Genomic DNA, 22239 nt, shown 5'->3' on the forward strand with positions numbered 1-22239 from the left:
TGTCTCATTGTCTATGAGATAAATCTACCTTCTTGGTTTTGAGTGGAGTAAGGTGGAGGTGAGTAGCAGTGACCTATAGAGCCCGCCAAGAATTTGTTGAACCTAGTTTATGAACATAGTCCTGTCCTGTTTTTTGAGGCAGCTGCCAAAGGGACTCACCTCATTATTGGGAAAGGGAGGGGAGGGCACGCAAACAGCCAGCACTGACTAACTGTTTGGTCCAGTGCTCATTATGATCCCGAAAAAAGGAGGGCAAAATAACCCACTCACCCACACCTATCCCCCAAGCTCCCACTGGAGTTCAAATTGAAAAGAGCAGCATAGGACCTTTTCATCTTTATACAACTCAATAGCACCTGGCAGAAGGTCTTACACAGAGCAAGTGCTAAGATACTTATTGAATTGAATAGTCTGGTGGCAAATACCATGCTTTAAAAGTGTTAAAAGACTGTTTGATATGCTTAATCTACTCAAAAACATTGTATTTAAGAGACAGAAGCTTGGAAAAGGTGGTTGGCAGAAAGCCAGTTTGGCTAACAGACAGTTTGAGCGTTTGACAGCTGCATTAAAAGCAGAAATTGGTAAACAACTTCCCATAGTGTGGTAAAAGATTCATTAAGGCAGCTCTGAGTCCCAAAGAGGGATGGAAAAGCTAAGAGAAAACAAAAAAGGAAGCAAATATACTTTTTTAAAATGAACTTTTTTAGAGCAGTTTTATGCTCACAGCAAAACTGAACAGAAGGTACAGATTTCCTATATACCCCTGCCCTCCCCCCAACATGCTTACCCTCCCCCCTTATCAACATCTCCCACCAGACTGGTACATTTGCCACACTTGATGCAGCTACACTGACACATCATCACCCAAAGTCCATAGTCCACATTAGAGCTCACTCTTAGTGTTGTACATTCTATGAGTTTGGACAAATTTATGATGACATGCATCTACCATTAAAATATCATACAGAATAGTTTCACTGCCCTAAAAATCTTCTGTGCTTTGAGCACAAGCAGACTGGTAATGCTTTAAAGTGCAACAGGAACAGAAATTCTCTACTTCTGTTCCACATTCAGACCCATGTTGAAAGCACAGCAAACAGTCAGAGAATCAAGAGGAACAGACTAGTTTTGAGTCATTATTATCAACTATGAATAAATATTAAAAGGGGTACAGCTTCAAGCCCAGGAAAACAGAAAGAACAGAGTCCACAAGGCTGAGATGAGGCAGGGGCAGGTTTAGGAAGCTTCAGGGACATCCAGCTCAGAAGGTTTACTGCCTGCCGTGGAAGCGGCTTCCATTCTTCTCTTCTGTTCCGCCTGTTTCCTGCAGTGACAACACCCAGATTTTAATGCCCTTTAAGGAATCCCTGAAAAGCAAGGTCTGACAGGGATCCTCCAGGCATCTGGTGGCTGATTGAAGCCTCAGGCTGTAACAGGACACTTCGCTCCATGGTTGGCCATGTGTCTATCCCATACCTGGGTTTCGCATTAATTGAGCTGGTCTGGCTCAGGCACTGTAAACAAATGTCCTGCCCAAGTGGAGAACAGGAGTCACATTAGCGACGCTTTAGGTTTCTCATGGATTCATAGGATGTTAGAGGAGGAGTGGTCTATGGTTAGACAACTTAGTCCAACTAAAGTCTTTAGAGAGGAAGAAACTAAAGTCCAGAAAGGAGAAATGATTCCTAAGGTCACACGGAGAATTAGAGGGTGAATCAGGACAGAAGTCCTGTCTCCTGACTCCCCGTCCAGTGCTCCAACCACTATCTGCATATTGTATGCATGTGCTATTCTCCCTCTCGATAGCCTTCATTATTTTGAATTGTTCTCTGTGCATGCGTGTGCGCATATGCATGAGTGTGTGTCTGTGTGTCTGTGTCTGTGTTGAGCAGGGCACCTGTGCTGGGATAAGAGAATGCAGAGGTCTTGGAAGTGTCCATGTGCTCACTCTGGCCCTCTGGTGTTCTGGCAGGCAAATGCCAGGGCTTTTCATAAGTAATATTCCTCTGACTGGTGCATTCTTTCATATAAACCAGATCTCAACCAGAGGTGCTCCTTCCCCCTTGAGATCTAAACTGTATTAGCCTAAACCTCCATTTTGTTCTCTATGTACATTCATGGACTTCCCCCAAGTTGCTACGATTGCCAGAGCAGGCTCCAGCCTTGTGGTTAACTGTGATTCTAGTTTCTCTTCTAACAAATAATTCCAGTTATGGATTAGCTACTGGGGTGAACGTGACATTCCCTCTTCTATACTATATGTGGAAGTCCTTTCAAAAACTTCCCCCCCAAGACCAAACTACCCACACAAGACCACCGTATGTACGAGAAGCATTGGGTGAGGCCGTTTACACTGAAACAATGCAAACCACTTCAAACTGGCCAATAGGCATGCCTGTTTTTTAAAATTGTCCTCCAGGAATTTTTCACTGACCAGGTAATACCCCTGATAACCTAACTTTTTACCATCTCCCAACTCCTTTTTCTCTTCTTTCCCATTTTCTCGTTCTCCTTTCTTCCTCCTTTTAGGATTGCTTGTGATTCTGTATTCTTTTCATTCTATTATCTAGAACAGTGATTCTCAACTGGACATTTGACAGTGTCTGGAGACATTTTGGTTGTCACAAGTGAGGGAGTGCTACTGGCATCCAGTAAGTAGAGACCAGGGATGCTGCTAAACATCCCACAAGGCACAGGACAGGCTCCCACAACAACGAATTACCCAGCTCAAAATGTCACAGGGTTGAGAAACTCTCATCCAGAGAAACTTGGCTGTTGCCAGCTCTATTCCCAAATGCAGTTCTAGGCTTACCCAAATTCCTTCTACCATCCTTCAAAAGTGGCTACGGTTTAAAATAGCACATTCTTAGTTAAGTTCACTAACAAGATCCAGGTCAAACATCACCTCCTCTTACAGCCTTCCTTGATCCCTCTTTCCACTCCTCCATCTGTGCTTTCATGACACCTTTTGCACACCACCATTCTATCATTCATCCATTTTTTTTAGACCAAAGTTGATTAGCAACATAGATCATTCCCTTTTAGCCCACCTAGCACAGACCATGACATAGAATAAGCATTTAGTAATGTTTGTGGAATTGAATTCAAGATTCATAGAGTAGATCCCCCAAACTCAGTACCAAGCCTGACAGAATGGTGGAGACATACTGGCATCAGAAGGCAATCATAATTCCTGTTAGACAGAGAAGGCACGTGTGCCATGGGAATGATGATATGATGATGCAAGGTATGGACTTGGTTGAAAAGACCACACGCTAGTGAAGAGATCCAAGGATGACTGAGCACAGCTATCAGGAGCACCCACTGTCAACAAGGATATCAACCAGACGAGATTGTTGCCATTCCAATTTTCAGTGATGGCATCACAGCTTGTAATTTGCATTGCAATCAGGACTATTTTAAAGGAAGAGGTGTAACAGCCTATCTAAATATTGCTAAAGCACACATAAATGCCCATTTTTCTTGACTGAGTAATGATATGTGGTACAATTATTTTAGAATTAGCAGTAATTTTCCAAAGCTTTGTGAGCAGTTCATGAAGTAATGGAATTTCAAGTGGTAAACAATCTAGATAAACAATCAGTTAGTGAAAAAGAAAAAAAATGATGTCCATATATAAAGAAGAGCATACATAAAAGAAATAAGAAATTTCATTATAACGTTTCTAATCAACTATTTTGATTCCTCTTCCAGATATTGTTACATCAAGCCTTCCAACCATGACACACATAAGCACAACTGAAGTATTATGCAATATAATTTATATGTTTTTTTAAAAGTTAGTGACAAACTTTGATGCTTTCTAAGGACAGAGACTTCATCATTTTGTTTATTTAAAGATAAAATAAAAAACAAATCAAAATAGTGCAGAGGAAGAGCAAACGGTGGCAGAAACCATCTGGATTTTGCATGACTTCATCCCTGCCAAAGCTCCCTGCCGATTACCCGATTACTGATTACCGCTTCTCTTTCCTCAGCTTCCGACCACTCTCCTGGAGCAGATCCTGCTGATTTGTAGACCCAACAGCTATCTCCCCTTTCTCCCTGCTAGCAGATTGTTTAGCACTGGCCATTTGGCAGGGCACATTGGCCCCTCCAGATCCTCACTGGTGAATCTTGGTTTAGTTTAGTCTAATTCAGTATTTCTCAACCTTCTTTCCCTCATTACCCCCCCATGGAGCCTTTGTAAACATTTTTTTCCTCAAATACTCCCCAATAGCCGCCCCAGGAAATTTTAATACCACAGACATACTGCACATCTGTTTAGGTCCTCTGGTCCTTTGGAGAACAACAAGCCATTGTAACATCTAAGATTTTTTTTGTCCCTGTGGTAGACAGAATAATGGTCCCCCAAACATGTCCACATCCTAATCTCTGGAACCTGTGAATGTTAGGTTACATGGTAAAGGAGAATTTAGGTTGCAGATGGAACTGAGATTGCTATTATGCTGAATTTGAGATGGAGAGACTATCCAGGATAATCCTGGTGGGCCTAATATAATCACAAAGGTCTTTAAAGGGAGAAAAGGGAGGCAGAAGATCAGAAAGAGAGGGCATCATGAAAAAGACTCAATTGGTCATTACCGGTTTTGAAGATGGAGGAAAGGGGCCATGAGCCAAGGAATGCAGGCTACCTCTAGAAGTGGGAAAAGGCAAGGAAACTGATTCTCCTCTAGAGCCTCCAGAAAGAACCCAGCTCTGCCGACACCTTAATCTCAGCCCAGTGAGACACATTTTGAGCTTCTGGCATCCAGAACCGTAAGATAATAAATTTGTGTTGTTTTTAAACCACTAAGTTTGTGGTAATTTGTAACACCAGCATAAGAAACTAAACCCTTCCTCACCTCAAACCGATTTTTGTCCCTATGGTGGCAATTCTGCCACCATTGAGAATGCATGGTCTAATTCTATCATTTTTCTCCATTTCCCTACTCAAGTACTGATTTAGAAATAGGCATGTGACAGAATTCTGGCCAAGAAGACATAATGGGGGCATCTTCTGGAGGTTTCTGGGAAAGGTTTCTTTGCTCTAAAAAAAATTGACATATTCATGAAGAGAAATTTCCCTTTGTTACTCTATAGATGTTTCCATCTATATGTGATACCTGGACCTGCTATAATGAGACAATAAGAGTAGAAGGATGCAGGGAAAGCCCCCATGCTAAGGATAGCAGAGCAGAAAAAACGAAGCTAAATCCTTGCTGCCTTCATTGGGCATTGACATAACCAACTCTGGATTGACATACCTCCAGACTTCTTGTTATGTAAGAAGAAAAATGCACTTATTATTTAAGTCAGTTGGATTGAGTCCAAGGCTTGCTATCAAAAGCAGTCTTTCTACCCTTTACCAGAAATGAACTCATTCTGTAAACAAAACACCCACCACTAGGTATCCCCTCATTAGCTGAAATTTAATGTGGTGAACAAAATATTTGGAGTAAAAGATTGCTTCAGTCTGAGAGATTGTAAGAACGAGATGCTAATTAGAGAAGCTGAGCAGACAGTTTAAAAATCCTAGAATAGCACAGAAGGTCCTTTTTGAGCTGGCCTTTGGCCATATTCCCAGCCTGTTCTCTCTTACTTACCCCATCCCTCCCCGCCCCTATCGAACTCCATGTTTTCTGTACCCCAGTCACAGTGAATGACTTGCCATTGCAAACGCACGCCTCTCAATCTCTGTGCAATTGAGCAGGATGGTCCCTAGAGTCCTTTTTACCTAGCTAACACTTTCTCATTCTTCACAATTCAACTCATATCGGCTTAACGGAACCAACCCTGGCATCACCTCTACCAGAAAGAATTAAATATTAATAATCTCACTTTACCTGTGTTCCCGTAGAATCTTAGGCACCTCTCCATCTTCACTTTTCAAACTGTTAGAATTGCTATGATTGTGTGAGCCAACATCTGACTCTCCTCCTGCTAACCTGGGCTCTGAAGGCAACACCTGTGGCATTCATATGTAACCCATGCACCTAGTACTGTGCCCGGCCCAGAATGGGAGGGAGGAGAGGGAAGGAGAAAGAGAGGGAGGATGAATATGAATGAGAGAGCATGAGCCTGGAGCTTGGGTGAGACATCAGGACTGAAGATATCATTTGGGGAGTCATCCACACACAGATGACAGTTGAAAGTGAAAGTTTGGAGGAGATTGTCAGGAACAGATCCTTTGGAAACATTTACCACTGGGATGGGAGGAGGTAAACGTGCCAAGAGGGAAGCATAGGAGAAGGAGCTCTGCCTGCTGTTAAAGGAGACAGTTTCCAGAAGAACAAGAATCGGCAGCAGTGGACCATGCAGAGGGGTCAAGAAGGAAGAGGGCTGGGAAAAGCCTCGGACTTGGCCTCTGGGAGACAACCTCCAAGAAAGTAACTTCACTAGAATGAGTAGAGAAGAGGTCAAGTGGCAGGGGATTAGGGAGAGAGTAAATAAAGAATCACTATGTCCACGCTGAGCACGCCCTGCATGTGCAAGCACTCAAACCGGAGAAGGAAGAGAACAAAATATACAATTCTTTGCCTTTTATTCACATTCATATAGGCTGATAAGCCTGAAAAGATTTTTATTTAAAAAAATACTAATGCCTTTACACATTTTGGTCCTTTCAGGAATAAGCCCTTTAAGGATTTTACAAAACCAGCCACCAGATGGACTATTCTGCACTTTACTACATAAAAAATGGTGTAAAACACAGTCCACTCTGCCAGGGCTGGCTTGGCAGCCTGGAGATCGGCTACATGGTGTGGTTTCAGGGATAGGCCCCTTGCTCCAAGAGAAAGGGCACTAGACAGGAGCCAAGACACCTGAGTCCTGGTATTAGATTTTCCACTAACTCACTCTATGACCTTTACTAAGTCGTTCATCTCCTTGGACCTCAGTTTCTCCCTTTCTAACCTGCTGTAGTTCTCTGATCCCACTCACTAGTACCAGAAAATAATTCAACCATTCAACAAATAGTTACCCATTAGTTCAATGTGTAAAGCATTAAGCTAAGAGGCTAATTCTTCTAATGGAAAACTTTGGTCCCTATTATCACGTAAATCCCTCCTGGGAAAGGTAATAATCTGAGCTGTTATTAGTCATTAACACTAATGTGGAAATGTTCCCTTGGTTATAATAATAATGGCAAACATTTCTTAAGAGCTTACTGCATGCTAGAGCATAAGTTTAAAACTTTACATGGATTTTCTCTTTTAATCGTCACAAAAAACATAGAGGAGAAGATCATTATTATCCTCAGTTTACACAGGAGGCAAGTTAGGCTTGGAGAAGTCACTTGCCTAATGTCATCACATGGTGATATCACTGGGCAATTGCCAGACCAATGGTAGCATGGCCACAGAGCCTGTTGTATTACTCAGGGTTCTCTTGAGTAAAAGAACCAGCAGCATGTGTATATATATATAGATATAGATATATATGTATATAAAAAGAGATTTATTTTAAGGAATTGGCTCATGCAATACGGAAATTGTTAAGTTCAAAATCTACAGGATGGGTCAGCAGGCTGGAGACCCATGGAAGAACTGCCAATGGTGCAGTTCAAGTCTGAAGACTTCTGCTGCAGAATTTCCTCTTGCTTGGGGGAAATCGGTCATTTGTTCTACTCAGGCCTTCAACTGATTGGATGAGATCCACCTACATTAGATAGAGCAATCTGCTTTATTCAAAATCCATTGATTTAAATGTTAATCTCACCCAAAAAAAAACCCTCACAGAAATATCCAGAATAATGTTTGACCATATATCTGGGCACCATACCTCAGCCAAGGTGACACATAAATTGGCCACCATACCTCTGCACCATACCTTAACAGAGTAAAGTACTCAATAATATTTTTAAAACTATTAGTTCACTACAAAACATTTCCTTTTGTTTTTCCCATTTTGGTTAATAACAGAATTATCCACATAGGTGTCCAAGCCAGAAATTTGAGAGTTAACCTTGACTCTTCCTTCTCCCTCACTCTGTATAACCAATTGCTTGCAAAGACCTATTGATTCTACTTTCTAACAGTGCTCCTATTTGTCACCTCACCTCCATCTTCACTATCACAGCTTTATTTAAGACCTTGTCACTTGTTGCCTGGACTATTGAAATAACCTACTAACTCATCTTGCTGCCTACAGATGGATTGAGTTTCTCTGTCCATCTTTCAACCTCCTGTCAGAGAGATCTCCCTAAAACACAAATCTGGTCATGCTGCTGCCCTGTTTTAAATCCCTCAATAACCTTATCTGCTTAGTTTGGTGAAAAGGTCCTTCACAATCCTGTCCTCATTTATTTTCCAGTCTCATCTCCAGTCATCCACCCATAAACCCCCATACTCCTTTCACAGCCTTACAAAAACATTTCCACTCCCTCAAAATTTCCATACCCTTTCTTGGTTCTAAACTTTTGCAAATGCTGTTCCCCTCTGCCTCAAATGCTAGCCTCGATTTTCCCCCAAATCAGTTTAAACATCATCATTTTGTCAATGTGTTTCCTGAGCTTTCTGGGCAAAATTAAGTAATTTTATACCTGCCCTCCGACAGCCTCAATATAGAATTTGCAAACCACTGTAAGTAACTCCCCCTCTAGAATGTAAATCCCTGGGAGATGGTGTTGTGTTCTGTTCATTTTGGTAACCCAAACGCCTAACAGCACAGTACCTGGATATATAAGACCAAGTACTTTATAAATGTACTGGAGACCTCAGTAGAAATGTGCTTCTAGAGATCACATTTGTGGTTTTCCCCCCTTACTTAGTGAAAAAAAGTTCCTATCATCTCATGATGTAATACAGGGCTTAAAAAGCACTGAAGGCACCTAGAAATAGCAAGAAGCCCCATTTTTCCTTGGAAAGGAGTATATTTTTTGTCTTTCAAGAGTTAAAAAAAAACATTTCCCAACCTCTAAGGAGAATTGGTAACCAAGGAAGAACTGATTGCTAGAACAATGAAAAAAAAAAAAAAATAGAGCTAGGCAGGGCTGCGCTTCAAGATACTCGCAAACACAAGAATCTTCAGAAACAAAACAGGTTAGGGGGTAGATTCTGTTAAGGAGTTAGGCTGAACTGTAGTCTTCTTGCTGTCTCCAGCAGCTATGGACTTGAGTACTTGAATTGTGGGAGCAGACAGGGGAGTGTCAGGTGTATTCTAGATCATGTTTGTTATAGTAAACAATACATGAAACCACAAGTCACTTCCATTATAGAGGACATTAGCTTTACAGTTCTCCATGAACACAAGATAATCGATAATCTGGGAGACATGAGGTTGTAATAAACTTGAGATTCTATAAGTCATTAAAATAAAGCCATGACATAATTGTGTCACATCTCCAGAAAAGAAGAGAAGGTAATTGTTGAGGGAGACAGTGATTCTAGGCCCTAATGACCATGGCCAAACCTGAGGATATTAAGAAGTGTTTCTGTCCCTTCACTAACTTACCCACCCATCCTGGCTCCTGTTTGGGAATCACTGCTACTGAAGGCTAGTGAAGGGAACACCACAGTTTCAATGACAATGACATTCAGACCACTGAATGTTTCAGGATGAGAATAGAGTAACAAATCTTTATCACCATGAATGTGGAAAAGGTCTGGGATAAACGGATGCATACCAAGAATGTTGGGAATCAGAAACATAAATCCCATCGATGGAGCAGGTCTTTGTTGATCATGAAATTGAAGTGAGGAAAAACAAAAGCATGTATGCCAGAGGAAGCAAACTCATTTTTATTTTTATAATTGAGAATTCCAAAGCAAATTTGTGCATTTATCAATGAAAGTCTTTAACTCTATGAAGTACACATTGTTTGAAATGCTAACGTCTGTCTACCAGGTCTACATGCATCTACATGCACCGCCTCTTCTTTTAGTACCTAGCCCAATGCTTCCACACTATAAAGTCCTCCTGCAATGTCCCTGGTTGGAACCAATCACCTCATCCTCTGCACTTACACAGCTCATGACCTATACCTCTCTCCAGCAATTATTTTCTCTCATCTTGGCTCTACTGTTGGAGGGTAACAGTCATATCACCTCTGTCCTTGTGTCCTTCCCCAGTGCCTCTCATGGTGCCTTGCCACAGCCAGTGTGCAGTACATTTTATCCAGTGTGACCAAGGAACACGTCCTGTTGTAGCATAAATAAAGGAAACCAGAGTTCTGCCCCTGCTCCACCTTCATTAATCAAGTCTTATCTCCAGCTTTTAGTTTACAAGTGAGGGAGAGAAAAGCTGAACTCACACCTTCGAGCTGCTGAGATCAAGACCTGAAACGTATGTCGGCCCACATGGAGGGCCCGCTGCCAAAAGCCAGGGAGAAAACCGAAATTTCTCCAAGGAAACAATAAATAGGGAAAAGAGGAGAAAGTATCCTCCATTAAGGACAGATATTATAGCCATCCCATATCAGGAATACCTTTGCCAGTGCTTCATTAACTGCTACACAATGTTAAGGCAAGACCAGGTGGCTGGGGCAGGGGAAGAGAGGACACAGAGCAGCAACAAAGTGGAAGCCAGCAACAGTCCCTCACCCTTTTCCACTGTAGGGTTCCAGCCTAAAGCAACCCGAAGCTGTGGGAAGAGAGAAGCTCTCAGTTTGGCTGAATTTCAAAGTTTTATTCCATGGGGCTGGACACCTTAATGACTGAAATGAGACTTTTCATACATTTAGAAGTGACTGGAGGACGAACAGTATCCTCCAAGGCCAAGATACCCTCGAGGGGAGTGTGGGAGGAGCTAGACCTTCACATGTGAAGAATCAGTAGGAAGAAGAAAAATAAAGAAGTTGCTTGAAATAAAGGAGTTGCAATTTTAAAACAAAAAAGTGGCACAACGGAGTATATTCAACACGCCAATTATATTTACATGTTTTAAGTCAGCTCTCACTAATAGGGCTTTCCCGGAGTTCCTTTCTCCCTTCAAGTCCCGTAGAACACACAAGTCTTCCATGCTTCCTGACAATCCCACAGAGAATTCCACTTTTTTAATGGAAAAATTAAAAGTCATTGATTTAGAAACCACTAAAAGAACTAAAATATATTCTTTGAAAATAGAGGATTCAGCCATGTTATGACAGCCAAACAAAATGTTCTAGTTCTTTCCTGATGACCTGGTCTCCTTTGATTGCTGTCCAGTTAGCTAGTGGTCAGAACTGGCCCGTGGCTGAGAAGCCCTGTTAGGGCAGTTCTTTGGCTGTTATGTGATTTGTGTTATTTTCAGAGATTGGACTCCATTGGCGGTGGTGGTAGGCAGAGTCTACATCTTGCCACAGATAACTGGTGGGTGGGTAGACCTGGCTCCCATCAATGAGCATGAAGCCCCTGGGTTAATTCCTTTGGTTCCCAACACACTAGGGCTGAGAGGGGCAGGGCAGAATGCAGAGCATTTCAAAGTAGAAGAGAACACCCCAACAGAAGCCTTTTCTTGTTGTTGAAACTGCTTTGCTTATTGTCATTTAGATGGAGGCCAAACCTATTTTCAACAAATATTATGACTCATGGTTACATTTAAATCCTATTTTTCAGGGAAATTTTAGCTACTGTAATTTAATTTAACATATGTTGATAGAGCTCTACCATGCCCCAGGCACTGATGGATAAGACCAGGTTACTGCTACCCTTGAGAAAGTCACAGTCTAGGTGGGAGGCAGAGATGTCGACAGATTGACACCACACAGTGTGTGCAGTGGACATCTGTGTGGTTTCCTGGCCCAGGAGCTTTTTCTCCTTGTTCTAGAAGAGCATCTCAATTTAGTTTTGAGGAATGACCCCTCCCTGTGACTTTGACCTTGTGTTTCAAGTGGGGCTTACCCCACCTTCCTCTCCCTCGCTCCAGATGGGCATGTGACACAAGCCCAGCCAAAGTGAACAGCACCTTCCCTAGACCACAGTGATTGCTTGAGCAATGGGCTGTAACTCATCATGGTGAGGCCAAGCCTGGATCTCTGCTGTAAATAATGGGAGTTAAGCACACCCTTTCTACCAACATTGTCTTAGTGGGTTGAATGGTATCCTCCCAGAAGATATGTCCATCTGAAACCGTGAAATTTGACCTTATTTGGAATAAGGGTCTTTGCAGATAAAATTAAAGGAGAGAACTCACTATGAGATCATTCTGGATTAGAGTGGGCCCTAAATCCAATGACAAGTGTCCTTATAAGAGACAGAAAAGGAGAAGATACAAACACACAGAGAGGAAGGTGATGTGACAATGCAGACAGAGATTAGAGTTATGCAGCCACAAGCCAAGGAATGCCAAGAATTGCTGGCAGCTACCAAAAGTTAGAAAAGATGCGTGGAACAGATTATCCCTCAGAGCCTCCAGAAGGAGCCAACCCTGCCAACACCTCGATTTTGGACTTCTGGCTCCACAACTGTGGGAGAATAAATTTCTGTTGTTGTAAGTTACACAGTGTGTAGTAATTTGTTAAGGCAGCTCTGGGAAACTAATACATTTGTTAAGCTGGCAGAGACAAGCCCAGAGCTGCTAGTGGCCATCTTCCCACCACGTGGAAGAAACCTGAGGACAAAGCCAACACACAAGAAAGCAGAGGCCAGAGCTGGAACAGGAGGCATTTCTGTGGACTTCATTTTAAAACGTAGAGCTAAGCCTACCTGATGTCAGATGTACTCTTAGACTTTTTAAGTTTCTGAACCTCCAATCCCCTTGTTGGCTTAAGTTTGAGTTCTAACTAAGACAGGGAAATAAATGCTTTATTCACTACAGGTGTGTGCTAAGCGCTGCAATCACAGAAAAGAGCTCAACTAACATCACTCAAGGGAATCCAGGAAGGCTTCACTAAGGAGGCAACATTAATGCTGGATCTTAAAGAATAAAAATAGTACCAGGCAGACCCTGGGGATGCAGTATTTCCAGAAGTTGGAAGAGAGTCCACAGGGCACATTAGAAAATGTTCAGATCATAAGATGTGGCACAGAGCATAGTGAGTGAGAGGAGAGGGAAGAAAAGGCAAGAAACTGGCTGTTTAAAGAGCATTTTCTCTTTGTCCCCCTTGCAGCTTGGCAAGGCAAGGATGGGAAACGTGACTGCAGAAACAAAAGTCTGCAACCTCAAAAGAGAAATAGCAAGAGTTAGTAAGACAAACATGAACTTTGGAGTCAGAGAACCCTGGGTTTGTATCCCATGCTACCACTTACTAATCTGGTTATCTTGGGCAGATACCTACTGTTTTTGAGGATTGGTTTCCCCATCTCTAAAATAAGGATAATACATGCCTCATGGCGTAGTGAAAGCTCAATTAGATGGTACAAGTAAAGTAAGCACTAATAAATTTTAGTTCCCACTCCTTTCAATGGATTATCTAAGGAGAATCTTGGATTTGGGGACAATAAGACTGAGAGAGAGAGACACACCCAAGAGAGCCTCCATCTTCCACTGAAGCTTATTGAGACTTTGGTAAGCAAACATTCACCTTTAACAGAACATGGTGCATGTTGGAATTTACAAATCAAAAGTTAGGTCAAATTATAATTTTACATACTTTAAATGAAAGATGTACCAAACCTAATTTTTAGAGACAAAAGTGTCAAGTCACTCATTTCTATGACCCTTGGCTATGTGGACCCAGAAGTGTTTGCAGAATCACCATTGTACTATGAGAGTACAAAAATGTTCAGAAAACTGCATAATGATTAATGAGTCTTAAAATGAATCAGTAACACAAGAGAGTAAGAAAGCAGCAAGGAACATGAGTTAAAAGGACAATGTTTAGAACTATTAACAAGAACACTCTAAATTTCAGGTCTTTCTAGAACCCAGGAAAAATAGCAATAAAGATCTCTAAATAGATTTTGTTAAAAAAAAAAGTTACAACAACCTGGGGGATACTTACCTTTTTATCTCTTTTTCATTGAAGTATTAGTTGGAGTGAAATTTTGCCAGAAAATAATTCACTTGATTTCCCGCCCCTGAATCATCCTTCAAGGGGAGCTGCACTTCATTTGGGACACACTCACCCCAATTCAGGGCTCCAGGACATACCTGCTATTGACCAACATGTCTTAAAAGAATTTTGTTTCAATGGCTTAGATCCCCGTAGGGTCAAATTACTGCATTCCAGCATGCCTGGGGCTTTCATTCTCCTTGTGCGTACACCAACTCACACACCTCCCGGCCTTTGCCCCCACTGTAGTCCAAGCCAACTCCAGGCCTTGCCTGTGATAAACTTCCAACTCATCTTCTGCTTCCATCTTGCCCCTACCATCCAGTTTCTGCACATGATCCCCCTAAAATCTCAATAGTACCATGCCACACTCCAAATCAAACACCTTCAAAGGCTTTCCATTGCTTGAGACTAAAATCCACACTTCCTACCATGACCTATGAAACTAGTCAGTCATGCCTTTGACTGCTTTTCATCTCATGTGCTGCCACCCTCTCCCTTGCTGGGTTCTAGCCACACTGGCTTCCAAGATATCTCTCAAATAAACCATAAACATGCATTTGTTTCTTTCTTAAAAAACACAATTTATAATTACTAGTTTGAATTTATAATTATTAGCTTCCCTACTTGTTTTCTTTTTAAATCAATGTCCTCATTAGAATCTAAGCCCCATGGGCCAGAGACCAGATCCATGAATTCCCAGTGACTAGCACAGTTCTTGGAACTTAATATGGGCTCCAATCATTTGTTGAATGAGTCATACATAAACAAGCTCCCCATGGCCTAGAGTCATGAGTCTAAATATCAGAAGCCCTACACCTTTAGGACATCTTGTAGTCATGAATCACATCACATGCTTTTATACCTGGAACACTCAAAGCCAGTTGAAAGAGGAGTAAAACATTCAGCATATTTACCTACTTTCTGAATATGCATCCACCCTATTTGTCAGACCTAGCAGAGCTCTGGCCCTTCACTCAGCTTTGCCCCACTAGAAACGTAGATCCACCATCTGGTTCTGGTTCTCAGAATCAAGTTTAGCAATCTGGGCATCAAACTTGCTGTCATCTACTTAAGCTACCACTTCTGTTTCCCAGTTTAAACCTGGCTCAGAACTCTGGTTTCCTGTTTCTCCCTCCTTCCCATGTAACTTCCTATTGCAGATCCAGCCATGCCCCTAGACCCCATGTCTCTCAAGTGCCAGCAAGTAGACTGTGACACTGAATTCTGACCCTAGGCAGAGTCCCACCCCCTCCACAGAACACTTTCATGTAGACTACTAGCCTGTCCATCTATCTACCTCCTCTTCCAAACTACCTGCTTCCTGAGTGCCAGGATGCACTCACCTGCCATGTGTTCATTTATTCACGCATTCAACAAGTATTTTTAGACCATCTTCTAGATCTTGCAACTACAGTACCCTACAAGGATTAAATGGGTTATGGTACCAATTCCAATGGGGTAGGAGATTCCCCACACCAACAAGCAATTGTTGGGACACCAGCTCAGTGTCCTACAATTCAAATCAATTCTGATACTATCTACCCAGAAATAGCATCAGACTCCACAGGTTGAGGGCTCAGTCCTACAAGACTGCCCCCCCAACTGCTGCCAACACTTCAGATGTCAGTCACAAACCCAGATTATCACCTGTGCTTCTGACCAACTGGTTATAGATTGGGGGTTCCAATGACCCCCACCTTGGGTTTGATTAATTTGCTGGAGCAGCTCACAGAACTCAGAGAAACATTTTACTTACTAGATCACCAGTTTATATTAAAACAATGTGACTTAGGAAACACCAGATGGAAGAGATGCAAGGTATGTGGGAAGGGGCACGGAGCTTCCATGCCCACTTCAGGAGTGCCACTCTCCCCAGACCTCCACACCTTCACCAACCCAGAAGCTCTCCAAACCCCATCCTTTTGGGTTTTTATGGAGGCTTCATTACGTAGGAATAACTGATTAACTCATTGGCCATTAATGATTGATTCAACCTCCAACCCATCTCCCCTCCCTGGAGGTTGGGGGGTGAGACTGAAATTCCAGCCCTCTAATCACATGGTTGGCTCCACTGGCGACCAGCCCCCATCCTTAGGTGCTTCCCAAAAGTCACCTTATTAACATAACAAAAGATACATTTATTGCTCTCACCACTTAAGAAATTCCAAGGGTTTTAAGAGTTGTGAGCCAGTAACTGTGGACTAAGACCAAATATTTATGAGAAATACATTTTGGCCATCTGAATGACCAAATATGTATTTCCTGTAAACCACAATATCACAAGGATAAATAAGGTATACTCTCCACTTCTGAAAGAAGAGAGAGAAGTAATTAAAATATAAAGTGGTTAGGAGTGACGTCAGCATCATGGCAGAGTGAATTGTTTGTTTTGTCTCTCCCCTCTAATTTACAACCAAACAGACACTCATTAACCAAGAGAGGATTCCCTAGACAGCACAATAGGATGCCTGAAAGATCAATGCAGCCCTACATCTGAAGGTGGGTGGATTGGACTGCTGGGAAGCAGTGGAACTAGGTGAGCAACCCCTCCCCCTCCCCAGTGGCAGCAGTCTAGGTGGCACTCACACAGCAGCCGGCGCAACTGTAAGAGGAGGCGGGGGCAGCCTGGCCTGCTTGCGAACACTTTTGGAGCACTAGTCCAGCTGGCAGGAGCACCCACCATGACACGGCAGCCCCACTGATAGGAACACTCCCCACTGAGTGGCCATGGCTCAGCCCCTGTGAAGGAGCCCAGCCAAGGATCAATTCATCAAACACCATGAAGAACTACATTAACACTTCAGAGTGAAGGAAAATGACAAGTCTCCAGAAACCAATCTTGAAGTCACAGAAATTTGTAATCTAAATGACAGAGAATTCAAAAAAGAAACTCAACAAGTTACAAGAAAACTCAGAAAGACAGTTCAATGAGCTCAGGAATAAAATTAATGAGCAGAAGAAATATTTCATTAAAGAGATTAAAACTCTAGAAAAAAAACAAACTCTGGATATGAAGAACACAATTAATGAGAAAAAATAATCTAAAATCTACAAAAAATACAGCTGATGTTATTCAGGACAGAATTAGTGAATTAGAGGATAGAAACATAGAAATGCTTCAGATGGAGGAGAAGAGAGAACTAAGATTTTAAAAAAATGAAGAAATTCTTTGAGAAATATCTGACTCAATAAAGAAAAGCAACATAAGGATTATAGGTATTCCAGAGGGAGAAGAGAGGAAGAAAGGAGCAGAAAGCTTGTTCAAAGAAATAATAGCTGAGAACTTCCCAAACCTGGGGAAGGAACTGGACTTACAAGTACATGAAGCCAATAGAATTCCTAACTACATCAACGCAAAAAGACCTTCTCCAAGGCATATAATAGTAAAACCGGCAAAAGTCATGACAAAGAAAAAAAATATTAAGGGCAGCAACGCAGAAGAAAATAACCTACAAAGGAATCCCCATCAGACTTTCAGCAGATTTCTCAGGAGAAACTTTACAGGCTAGGAGAAAATAGAATGATATATTCAAAATACTGAAAGACAAAAACATTCAGCCAAAAACACTCTATCCAGCAAAACTATCTTTCAGATATGATGGAGAAATAAAAGCTTTCCCACATAAACAAAAGCTGAGAGAGTTCATCCCCACTAGATTTACCTTACGAGAAATGATGAAGGAAGCTCTCTTACCTGAAACAAAAAGACAAAGGTTTACAAAGCATTGAGCAAGGAAATAAATAGAGAAAATCAGAAAATTGCAGCTCTCTATCAGAACAGGTTAGCAAACACTTAATTATAACATAAAAAATAAAAGGAAGGAAAGTGTCAAAAATAAATATAAATACTTCAATTTAGTCACAAACTCACAACACAAAAAAGAACAATTTATGACAACAATAACTCAGAAGGGGAAGAGGAAAGGGATGGAACCTATTTAGGCTAATGGAGATAAGAGGCTATCAAAAAATGGACTATCTCATCTATGAGATCTTTTATACAGACCTCATGGTAACCAATAAACAAAAAATCAGAGCAGTGACATAAATCATAAATTAAAAAAAACTGATGAAACCATCACAGAAAACCACCAGACTGAAATGGCAGTCAGAAATACAATGGAAAAGAAACAATGGAAATATAGAACAACTGGAAAACAACAGATAAAATGGCAGTAGTAGGCCCTCATATATCAATAATCACTCTAAATGTAAATGGATTGAATTCTCCAATCAAAACACAGAGTGGCTGGATGGATTAAAAAACAAGACCCAACAGTATGCTGCTTCCAGGAAATACATCTCAGCTCTAAAGACAAACATAGGCTCAGAGTGAATGGATGGAAGATGATACTCCAAGAAAATGGCAAGCAAAAGAAAGCAGGTGTTGCCATACTTAGACAAAGTAGACTTCAAGATAAAAAAGACAAAGAGAGACAAAGAGGGGCAGTATATAATGATAAAAGGGACACTCCACCAAGAGGACTTAACACTTATGAATATATATGCACCTAACACAAGAGCAACAGAGTATGTAAAGCAACTACTAACAAACCTAAAGGGAGAAATTGAAAGCAACGCAATAAGAGTAGAGGACCTCAACACCCCACTTACATCAGTGGATAGATCACCCAGACAGAAAGTCAACAAGGAAACAGTGGCCTTAAATGAAATACTAGACCGGATGGACTGAATAGATATATAGAGAACATTCTGTCCAAAAATAGCAGAATATACATTCTTCTAAAGTGCACATGGAACATTCTCAAAGATAGACCATATGTTGGGAAACAAGGCAAGCCTCAATAAATTTAAGAAGATTGAAATCATATCAAGCATTTTGTCTGATCACAATACTATGAAAATAGAAATAAACTACAAGAAAGAGGCTGGGAAAGTAACAAACATAAGAAGACTAAACAACATGCTATTGAACAACCTGCTGATCAAAGGAGAAATCAACAAATACCTGGAAACAAATGAAAATGAAAATACAACATACCAACTCTCATGGGATGCAGCAAAAGCAGTACCAAGAGGGAAATTTATAGCAATACAGGGCTATCTCAACAAACAAGAAAAATCTCAAATGAGTAATCTTAAACTATATGTAACAGAACTAGAAGACGAAGAACAAACAAAGTTCAAAGTCAGCAGAAGGAGGGAAATAATAAAAATTAGAGCAGAAATGAATGAAATAGAGACTAAAAAATCAATAGAAAGGATCAATGAAACTAAGAGCTGGTTCTTTGAGAAGATAAATGAAATTGACAAACCCTTTGCCAAACTCGCTGAGAAAAAAAGAGAGAAGGCTCAAATAAATAAAATTAAAATTAAAGAGGAGAAATTACAATGGATACCACAGGAATACAAAGGATTAAGAGAGAATACTATGAAAAACTATATGCCAACAAATTGCATAACCTAGAAGAAATAGATAAATTCTTAGACTCATACAACCTCCTAAATCTGAATCAAGAAGAAATAGAGAATCTGAATAGACCAATCACAAGTAAAGAGATTGAAACAGTAATCAAAAATCTCCAAAAAAACAAAAGTCCAGGACCAGATGACTTCTCTGGAGAATTCTACCAAGCATTCTAAGAAGATTCAATATCTATCTTTCTCAAACTATTCCAAAACTTGAAGAAGATAGAACACTTCCTAACTCATTCTATGAGGCCAGTATTACCCTGATACCCGAACCAGATAAGGACAACACAAAGAAGGAAAATTATAGGCCTATATCACTGACAGACATAGATGCGAAAAACCTCAACCAAATATTAGCAAATTAAATACAGTGATATGTTAAAAGGATCATACACCATGATCAAGTGGGGTTTATACCAGTGATGCAGGTATGGTTCAACGTCTGCAAATCAATCAATGTGATAAACCATGTTAACAAAATGAGGAATAAAAATCACATGATCATCTCAATAGATGCAGAGGAAGACTTGATAAGAACCAAATCCATTTATGATAAAAACTCTCAATAAAATGGGTATAGAAGGAAAGTACCTCAACATAATAAAGGCCACATATGACAAACCCACAGCCAACAACACATCTAACAGTGAAAAACTGAAAGCCATCCCTCTGAGAACAGGAACAAGACAAGGGTGCCCACTCTTGCCATTCCTATTCAATATAGTACTTGGAGGTTTTGGCCAGAGCAATTAGGCAAGGAAAAGATATAAAAGGTATCCAAATTGCAAAGGAAGAAGTAAAACTCTCACTGTTTGCAGACAACATGATTCTGTATATAGAAACCCTAAAGAATCCACCAGAGAACTGTTAGAAATAATCAACAACTACAGCAAAGTTGCAGGGTACAAAATCAACTTACAAAAATCAGCTGCATTTTTAAACACTAATAATGAACTAGCAGAAAGAGAAGTCAAGAATATGATCCCATTTACGATCACGACAAAAAGAATAAAATATGTAGGAATAAACCACGGAAGTGAAAGACCTATACACTGAAAACTATAAGACATTATTGAACGAAATTGAAGAAGACATAAAGAAATGAAAAGATATTCTATGTTCATGGATTGGAAAAATAAACACAGTTAAAATGTCCATATACCATAAGCAATCTACAGATTCAATGTAATCCCAATCAGAATCCCAAGGACATTCTTCACAGAGATAGACCAAGGAAGACTAAAATTTATATGGAACAACAAAAGACCCCGAATAGCCACAGCAGTCCTGAGAAAAAAGAACAAAGCTGGAGGCATCACAATCCCTGACTTCAAAATATACTACAAAGCTATAGTAATCAAAACAGCATGGTACTGGCACAAAAACAGACACACAGATCAATGGAACAGAATTGAAAGCCCAGAAATAAAACCACACCTATGGACAGCCTATCTTCAACAAATGAGCCAAGAACATACAATGGAGAAAAGAAAGTCTCTTCAATAAATGGTGCTGTGGGGGCCGGCCTTGTGGCTCAAGCAAAGTGCATGTGCTCCACTGTGGTGGCCCGGGGTTCGCCGGTTCAGATCCCGGGCACGCACCGATGCACTGGTTGGCAAGACATACTGTGGCGGCATCCCATATAAAGCGGAGGAAGATGGGTACAGATGTTAGCCTAGGGCCAGTCTTCCTCAGCAAAAAAAAAGAGGAGGATCAGCAGATGTTAGCACAGGGCTGATCTCCTCACAAAAAAAATAATAAATAAATAAATAAAATAAATGGTGCTGGGAAAACTGGACAGCCACATGCAAAAAAATGAAAGTAGACCATTATCTTATACCAGACAAAAAACTAATTCAAAATGGATTAAAGACTTGAATGTAAGACCTGAAACCATAAAACTCCAGAAGAAAATATAGGCAATACACTCTTTGACATCAGTCTTAGCAACATCTTTTTGAATACCATGTCTACTCAGGCAAGGGAAACAAAAGAAAAAATTAACAAATGGGACTACATCAGACTAAAAAGCTTCTGCAAGGCAAAGGAAACCATGAACAAAACGAAAAGACAACCCACCAACTGGGAGAAAATATTTGCAAATCATATATCTGACAAGGGGTTAATTTCCAAAATATTTAAAGAACTCATACAACTCAACAACAAAAAAACAAACAACTTGATCACAAAATGGGCAGAGGATATGAACAGACATTTTCCCAAAGAAGATATACAGATGGCCAACAGGCACATGAAAAGATGTTCAACATCACTAATCATTAGGGAAATGCAAATCAAAACTACAATGAGATATCACCTTACACCTGTCAGAATGGCTATAATAACAAGACAAAAAATAACAAATGTTGGGCCGGCCCCGTGGCTTAGCGGTTAAGTGCGCGCGCTCTGCTACTGGCGGCCCGGGTTCGGATCCCAGGCGCGCACTGATGCACTGCTTCTCCGGCCATGCTGAGGCCGGGTCCCACATACAGCAACTAGAAAGATGTGCAACTACGACATACAACTATCTACTGGGGCTTTGGGGAAAAAAAAAAGGAGGAGGATTGGCAATAGATGTTAGCTCAGAGCCAGTCTTCCTCAGCAAAAAGAGGAGGATTAGCATGGATGTTAGCTCAGGGCTGATCTTCCTCAAAAAAAAAAAAAAAAAAGCATCTTTAAAAAAAGAAAAACAACAAATGTTGGAGAGGATGTGGAGAAAAGGGAACCCTCATACACCGCTGGTGGGAATGCAAACTGGTGCAGCCACTATGGAAAACAGTTGGATATTTCCCAAAAAATTAAAAATAGAAATACCGTACAATCCAGATATCACTGTGTTTGGTATTTATCCAAAGAACATGAAATCAACAATACCAAGAGAGCTATGTACC

General features: G+C 40.9%; 1 protein-coding gene across 1 annotated transcript in view; it reads right to left on the reverse strand.

Annotated features, from left to right (window-relative positions):
• Positions 1-1236: 1236 nt before the first annotated feature.
• LOC131399988 (metabotropic glutamate receptor 8-like) overlaps positions 1237-22239 on the reverse strand; it is a 161141-nt gene continuing 140138 nt past the window's right edge. Inside the window, exons 3-4 of the mRNA XM_058534655.1 lie at positions 9454-9604; positions 1237-1324 (exon numbers count right to left, since the gene is read on the reverse strand). Coding sequence (XP_058390638.1) covers positions 1237-1324; positions 9454-9604 — 239 coding nt within the window. The remainder of the gene's footprint in view (positions 1325-9453; positions 9605-22239) is intronic.

The sequence above is a fragment of the Diceros bicornis genome, chromosome 3 (assembly GCF_020826845.1).
Source record: "Diceros bicornis minor isolate mBicDic1 chromosome 3, mDicBic1.mat.cur, whole genome shotgun sequence".
NCBI lineage: Eukaryota > Metazoa > Chordata > Mammalia > Perissodactyla > Rhinocerotidae > Diceros > Diceros bicornis.